At 38.3% G+C, this 8,068-nt stretch overlaps 1 protein-coding gene across 1 annotated transcript; it reads left to right on the top strand.

The window, feature by feature from the left end:
- Positions 1 to 5,365: 5,365 nt before the first annotated feature.
- On the top strand, positions 5,366 to 7,409 carry LOC113709962 (uncharacterized). Its single transcript, XM_027232808.1, has 3 exons — positions 5,366 to 5,926; positions 6,017 to 6,204; positions 6,482 to 7,409. Exons 1-3 carry the CDS (start codon positions 5,366 to 5,368, stop codon positions 7,407 to 7,409), a joined length of 1,677 nt encoding a protein of 558 aa, XP_027088609.1.
- Positions 7,410 to 8,068: the final 659 nt, after the last annotated feature.

The following is an 8,068-nucleotide window of genomic DNA, read 5'->3' as shown; positions in this document are numbered from 1 at the left end:
AGAATTTAAGATTGATTTAGTATCTGGAACTACACCTATCGCAAAAACCCCTTATCGGATGGCGCCCGCTGAATTTAAAGAATTGAAACTGCAATTGCAGGATGTGTTAGAGCGGAGATTTATACAAGAAAGTGAATCACCTTGAGGCACTCCAGTGCTCTTTGTTAAGAAGAAGGACGGGAATTTACGATTGTGCATCGATTATCGGGGCTTAAATGCGGTGACTATTAAGAATAATTATCCTTTACCCCACATTGACAAGTTATTTGACCAATTGCAAGGGGTTGTGGCATTCTTTAAATTAGATCCTACACAAGGATAGTATCAGTTAAGAATTAAGAAGGAGGATGTGCCAAAAACTGCTTTTAACACTCGATATGGGTATTACGAGTTTGCGGTGATGCCTTTTGGATTAACTAATGCCCCAACAGCTTTCATGGATTTAATGCATCGGGTGTTTAAACCCTATTTGGACCAACTTGTAGTGGTATTCATTGACGATATTTTGGTGTATTCAAAGACTAAGGAGGAGCATGAGCGACATTTGAGAATGGTATTGCAAACCCTAAGAGAGCATCAACTGTTCGTCAAATTTAGTAAGTGTGAGTTCTGACTAGAGAAAATATCATTTCTAGGCCACATAATCTCAAAAGACGGACTCACTGTGGATCCGGCTAAAGTTGAAGCTGTTGCCAAAAGGAAACAGCCGGAAAATCCTACTGGGATTCGTAATTTTCTGGATCTAACAGAGTGTTATCATCGATTTATAAAAGATTTCTCAAGAATTGTAGGGCCTCTAATGGATTTGACAAAGAAGCAGGGTAAATTTATTTGGGGCACTAAATGTGAAGCTAGTTTTCAAGAGCTTAAGAAGCGATTAACCATGGTGCCAGTGTTAGCTCTGCCAAATGGGAAGAATAATTATACAGTATATACAAATGCTTCGATAGAAGGTTTGGAGTGTGCTTTAATACAAAATAGGAACGTAATTGCCTATGCCTCTCGGAAGTTGAAACCTCATGAATAAAATTATCCGACCCATGATTTAGAACTCGCAGTTGTTGCTTTTGTTTTGAAGACATGGTGGCATTACTTGTATGGGGTGACTTTTGAGGTATATATGGACCATAAAAGTCTTAAATATCTGTTCTCCCAAAAGGAATTAAACCTGAGCCAGCGTCAGTGGATGGAGTTTTGGACGATTATGACTGTACCATTAATTACCATCCAGGAAAAGTTAATGTAGTGGCAGATGCCCTAAGTCGGAAAGCTCAACTAGTGGGTTTAATGATAAGAAAATGGAACCTGTTAAAGGATGTTAGTAAATGGAACCCTCGCCTCGAGCCACAGACAGTTATCTTTGGGAATATTAAAGTGCAATCGACATTGTTGGATCGTATTAAAGAGGGACAAAATAAAAAACCAATGGTGCAAAAGTGGTTAGAAAGGCTACAAAAATGAGAGTTACCCGACTTCAATCTAGGTCCTGATAGAATTTTACGGTTTCAAAAATGAATTGTGGTGCCAAGGGATGAAGAACTAAAAAGGGAAATCTTAGAGGAGACTCATCGATCTAGGTATACTGTGCATCTTGATAGTGATAAGATGTACCAAGATCTCAAAAGACTATATTGGTAGGATAACATGAAATCAGAAATTGCCCAATTTGCTCAATAATATCTTACTTGCTAGCAAATAAAGGCCGAGCATCAAAAACAGTCAGGATTGCTACAGCCTCTGGAAACACCTGAGTGAAAGTGGGAACATATTACTATGGATTTTATGTCAGGTTTGCCATGAAGTCAACGAGGTAATGACGTGGTTTGGGTGATAGTGGGCCGATTGACTAAATCAGCACATTTCTTGTCAGTTAATATGAAGTATTCTTTGAAGAAACTTGCCAAACTCTATATGGATGAGATTGTGAGATTGCACGGGGTACCAATGAGCATAGTGTTCGATAGAGATCCTCAATTTGTATCCTGATTCTAGCAAAAGTTACAAGAGACTTTAGACACTAAGTTGAATTTTAGTACAGCCTATCATCTCATGTATCATGGATTTTGGAGGAAGTTAGGGCCAGTATATAACATTAGTTGAGTTTGCTTATAACAACAGTTATCACGCTTCTATCCAAATGGCACCATATAAGGCGTTCTATGGATGAAGGTGCCATTCACCTATTCACTAGGATGAAGTCGGGGAGAGAAAAATTATAGATTTAACAACAATACCATGGATTGACGAAACATACAAAAAGAAAAAGGTAATTCGTCAGAGGTTTCAAATAGCCCAAAGTCAACAAAAGAGTTATGCCAGCTATCGAAGAAAATATTTGAAATTTGAAATTGGAGACAAAGTATTTCTTAAGGTCACTCAATTGAAAAGAAGAATCAAGGCGGGGAAAGGAAAGAAACTATAACCAAGATACATAGGTCCCTTCAATGTACTCCAACGGGTAGGAAATGTGGCATATCGATTAGAGTTACCAACAAGTTTATCTCGAATTCACGATGTCTTTCATGTGTCCTTACGTAAGAAATATCACCCACATCCGACTCATATACTTCAGCCAGAAGATATTGAACTTGAAGAGTCTCAAACCTATGAGGAGCGACCTATTCGGCTTCTAGATCAGAAGGTGAATGACTTGAAAAATAAGCAAATTCTGCTAGTTAAGATTCTGTGGAAACATTATGAGGTGGAAGAGGCAACCTAGGAGTTAGAGGCGGACATGCAAGAAAAATACCCTAAGTTATTTGCGAGTAAAGGTATGAATTTTGATGTCGAAATTCTTTTAAGGGGGAGAGAGTGTGAGAACTTGAAAACTATTTTATATTCTTCTTATAATTTTCCTTATTTCGTTATAAAAAAAACTAACCTATATTTTCTTTTAGACTAATTTACTTGCCTTCATTTCATAAATACTATTATGATTGAGTCGAGAGTTTTATCTTTTCTTTTATAATTTGGTGCATGTTAAGTTTCATAGTGCATTATGGTAGTGTGATCAATTATGGAGGTATGCAATAAATTTGGTGGATAAGAACGGTATAGTGTTAGAGGGATTATATGATTAGAAGTGTTAAGAGTATATTAGAGGAACATAAACTAGCAATTAGAGGCTAAGAGAGACAAAGAGATAGGAATGGAACTATGGGACGACAAGTGTCAACGCTTGAAGCTTCCTTTGACCAAGACTTTTTCTAGTTTTTATCTTGCAATTTTCATCAAAAATCCTCTAGTTTTCTCCTTCCTTTGGCCGAACCTATAGAGGAAAAAAAGAGAGAAACTACTCCCAAGTTCATCTTGATTTTGGCTTGATTTAGTAAGGTAATCAACAAGACACCTAAATCCAATCCGTGAAACGTAGTTTTGTGATAAAGAATTAGATTTTTGAAACAGATACAAAAAAGAATGAGGTTTGATAGCAGTTTTGTGATAAGCTCAAAGGGAAGAGCAGGGGGGCTGGCCCTATTCTAGAAAGATGAAGTGACTTTGCAGGAAGTTAATGGAACAGATTGGTACATAGAAGCTAGAGTGATAGACCAGGTAGATAACAGTCATTGGTGGCTAATTGGAGTTTATGCAAGCACTAACGAAGGTGTTAGGAAACAACAGTGGCAGTTTATTGAGGAGAAGAAGAGGGATTGGGATGAATCTTGGGTACTAGTGGGGGATTTTAATGATATATGCTCTAATAAGGAAAAATGGGGAGGGAGAGAGAGGTCAGAGGGAAGCTTTAGGCATTTCAACACATTTATCAAAGGGAATGATGTTGTGGACATAGGGTCTATAGGAGCGCCATGGACATGGAGTAATACCTGGGAGGGGCAGGGAGAAATAAGGGAGAGGTTGGATAGATGTTTGGGAAATGTGAGTTGGGTTCAGAAGTTTGAAAAAACAACATGTGAACATATTGAAAATGATGCTTTTGATCACTATCTTCTGATGCTGGACACAAATCCACAACACAAAAGAGTGAAGAGAAGGTTCTATTTTGATCAAAGATGGGCTAAGGATAAATAAACAGATGCAGTGATAAAAAAAGCCTGGGGTTTGGAACAATCTGGTTCAAGAATGTTCAGAGTTGTGGGGCGCATAAAGGAATGTAGATTAGCCCTGATTGAATGGAATAAGAGGGTGAAAGGTAATACAAGAGTAAAGATTCAAGAGATAAAAGAGAAACTGAAAGCTGTGAGAGAAGGAAGTGATTCAATCAGTAGAGGGGATCTAGCAAATTTGAAATGGCAGCTTAGCAAAGCCTACAAAGATGAGGAATTGTTTTGGAGTCAAAAGTCAAGAAGTAGATGGCTCAAAGAAGGGGACAAGAATACAGCATTTTTCCATATAAGTGTCATGACAAAAAGGAAAAGGAACATAATCAGCTTGTTACAAAAATTGAATGGGGATTGGTGCAGAAGTGAGCAAGAAATTGAAGAACTGTGTAATCATTATAGGGACCTCTTCACTACCTCAAATCCTAAAGAATTTGACAAGATCATGCAAGGGATACCTCGCACTAATTCCAGTTTAATGAATGAGCAGTTGATCAAACACGTAGAAGAGACTGAAATTCAGCAAGCTTTGTTCTCCGTGTTCCAAACAAAACCCCGGGTGTAGATGGTATGTCCCCACTTTTTTTTCAAAACTACTGGCACATTATGAACAAGGATATTGTTAAAGCTGTCGGTAGTTTCTTTCATAGTGGTAATCTGCTTAGAACTATCAATGAGACTATCATATCTTTGATTCCAAAAGTTGACAATCCAGTGGTTTTAACTAACTTTAGACCTATTAGCCTATGTACGGTGTTATACAAAATCATTTCAAAAATATTGGCTAATAGAATGAAAAGAGTTTTAAAACACTGTATCAATCCATCTCAATCTGCATTTGTTCCGGTAAGACAGATTCTAGATGATGTTATCATTGCTCATGAAATTTTACATTTCCTGAAAAACAAGAGAAATGGCAAAGTAGGCTTCATGACCCTAAAGCTTGACATGTCTAAAGCCTACGATAGGGTAGAATGGAAATTTCTTGGGAGATTGATGATGCAAATGGGATTCTGCCCTACATTTGTTAAATAGATCATGGCTTGTATTTCCACTATTTCTTATTCTTTCAATCTGAATGGACAAAAAGTAGGTCATATAATGCCTACTAGAGGGCTATGGCAAGGAGACCCTCTATCCCCTTATTTGTTTATTATCTGTGCTGAAGGGCTATCTAATTTAATCAAGAAAGCTGTGGAAGAAAAATATATAAATGGAATAAAAATATGTAAAGATAGCTCTATGGTATCCCACTTGTTCTTTGCAGATGATTCCCTTTTATGTTGTAAAGCGATAAGCAGGAAGCAATGAAGGTGAAGGAGATCATGCAGCAATATGGACAAGCTTCTGAACAAGTTGTTAACTTTGACAAATCAACAATGTATTTCAGCAGGAATACCCAAAACCAAGTAAGATTGGAGATCAGTGAAGCATTGGATGGTATAAGGGAGGCACACAGTGGGAAATACTTAGGCTTACCAATGGCTATAGAGAGATCGAAGAACCAGGTGTTTGGGTATCTCAAAAGCAAAATATCTAGCAAGATGCAAGGGTGGAAACAGAAAACTTTAAGTCAAAGGGGGAAAGAGGTCCTGATCAAATCAATGCTCATGGCAATGCCAACTTACATTATGTCTTGCTTTAAATTACCCAAAGAACTGTGCAAGGAGATAAGTGCTAGAATAGCCAGGTTCTGGTGGGGAAATGGGAACAAGGACAACAAGATTCACTGGATAAGTTGGGGAAGGCTCTCAAAAGTGAAAGGAAAAGGGAGATTGGGTTTTAGAGATTTAGAAGCTTTCAATCTGGCTTTGCTTGCAAAACAAATATGGAGATTAATTACAACTCCAAATTTGTTAGTAAGCAGGGTGCTGAAAGCTAAATACATGAGATAGGAAGGGTGGCTGGAGAAGAAACCCTCCAATTCTGCCTCTTGGTGTTGGAAAAACATCCATAAGGGAGATGGACTACTGCAGCAAGGACTATGGAAAAGAGTTGGAGATGGGAGGACAGTGAAAATCTGGCAGGATAAGTGGATCATTGGAAAGAACAATGGAAGAGCCTCAGGAATGAAACCTGCTGAATGTCAACTGAGGACTGTGAATGAACTGATAGAGGGTGGAAAATGGAATAGAACTTGTTTGCAGTAATGGTTCAGCGAACAGGAGGTTGAACATATTGTTAGTATACCACTTAGCCTATACAGCGGAAGAGATAGATTTTTCTGGACGCATACCAAATCTGGTGTGTATATAGTTAAGTCAGGATACGTTGCAGCAAAATTGAAGGGAGCTTACCAGAACAGAAGGATGGAATATGGATCAGAAACAAGCTGGGAAATTAGGAAACACACTGTATGGAAGAAATTATGGAGCCTTAATCTGAAGATGAAGCTGAAATACTTCCTGTGAAGGAGCTTGCAGAACAGCTTGCCAGTCAATGAAGCCATACATAAAAGAATTGGGAAAGGTAATAGTCTGTGTAGTTGCTGTGGAGAGGAAACTGAAACCACCGAGCACATGTTTTTCTTCTGCCAAAATGATATGGAAGATAGCTCCTGTTAGGTGGGAGGGGCTAACTGAGCTTCAAATCAACATATGGAGATTGTGGGATGCAGTGATGCAATCTGCTAACAAGGAGCAAGGACTTGACAGGATAAAGCTCACGGCCAATATATTATGGCAAATCTGGAAGGCACGCAACAGGATGGTATTCCACCTTGAGAGCACAGATACAAAGCAGGTTGTTGACAAAGCACAACTGGAGTGGATAGAGTATGAAAATGAAACTGATGCAAATGCAGGAAAACAAGTTACTCCAGAAATGGACCGGCAACAGCAACATTGCTGGGAACCACCAAAAGAAGGAGTGATCGAAATAAATACGGATGCAGCAATATCAGCCAGAATGGTAAGAACAAGTCAGGGGATAATAGCTAGGAACTGGCTTGGAAAGATCATAAAAGCCAAAGGAATCTCTGAATGCAAGCAAGGAGATGCAAGCAGAGAGGAATCACTAGCTATAAGAAGTGCTCTAGTAATGGCAAAAGATGCATGTTGGACTAATATAGAAGTTCAAACAGACAGCAAAGGAGTAGTGGACCAAATCAACACAGGCAATGTTCAGGACAGTAATATTGAAACAGTCCTGGAGGACATTGATGACCTCAGACAGGAATTCGATTGCTGCAAATTCTCTTTTGTTCCTAGGAAAGGAAATGGCTGCAGCCATGCTCTGGCACAGTTTGCTACCAAGTTAGTTAAGAATGTGGAATGGGAAAATACCTTCCCAATGTGGTTAATAGACCTAGTAAGGAAGGATATGGGGGTAGTTACCCCTTTTTGTAATTAGCTCTTGTATTATCAAGTGTTAATAGTTATAAAATGTTGACGTTTGTTGGAAAAAAAACTAGGAATGGTGACGATGAGTAGTAACGATTTTTTTTTTTTTTTGCTCAAGACACAAAACAAGATAAAACATGACACAAAACTCTAGAAACTTTAGAACAAGAATGACATAGACACAAACAAGAAACAAAAGACGATATAACTTTGATACCTTTCAACTAACTCTAATACTAGCTTATATGACCTGCACCATATTGTAGACGCAACCCACACACAACAAGCTACAGGATCTAGAATAGAGTATCAAAGTTTGGCAGCGGAAACTCAATTTGCACAAGGATAGCTCGAGTACGAATAAAGTGGTAGAACAATGCCACAATCTAGTGCGTTTCTAGATTGATAAGTCAGTTGAACACTTAGGACAATTCTAAGGTGCTCAAAAAAAACTCACGAAGAAGCCAAAGAGAAAACACTCAAGTGTTTATTGCTAGAAATTTCATCTAACCTTCATTACAAGGCAAAGAAATGGCTATTTACAACCAATACTACTAGTACTAAATGAATCCAAATAGAATTAGGATTACATCACTTATCCTATCCAGTGTATTGGACTTAAATCAACTAACAAACTAACGGCCCAAAAACATTCAAAACTGGCCAATT

This window comes from Coffea arabica, chromosome 9e, assembly GCF_036785885.1.
Source record: "Coffea arabica cultivar ET-39 chromosome 9e, Coffea Arabica ET-39 HiFi, whole genome shotgun sequence".
Classification (NCBI taxonomy): domain Eukaryota; kingdom Viridiplantae; phylum Streptophyta; class Magnoliopsida; order Gentianales; family Rubiaceae; genus Coffea; species Coffea arabica.
This window is presented reverse-complemented; position numbering and strand designations above follow the sequence as displayed.

What these genes read in the sequence shown, in the direction of transcription:
- LOC113709962 (XM_027232808.1), top strand. Translation starts at nt 5,366, where the DNA reads ATGAAGGTGAAGGAGATCATGCAGCAATATGGACAAGCTTCTGAACAA. An exon ending in CAAATTTGTTAGTAAGCAGG is followed by an intron (nt 5,927 to 6,016) that starts GTGCTGAAAGCT and finishes AACATCCATAAG; the next exon opens with GGAGATGGACTACTGCAGCA. An exon ending in TGGAATAGAACTTGTTTGCA is followed by an intron (nt 6,205 to 6,481) that starts GTAATGGTTCAG and finishes AGGAGCTTGCAG; the next exon opens with AACAGCTTGCCAGTCAATGA.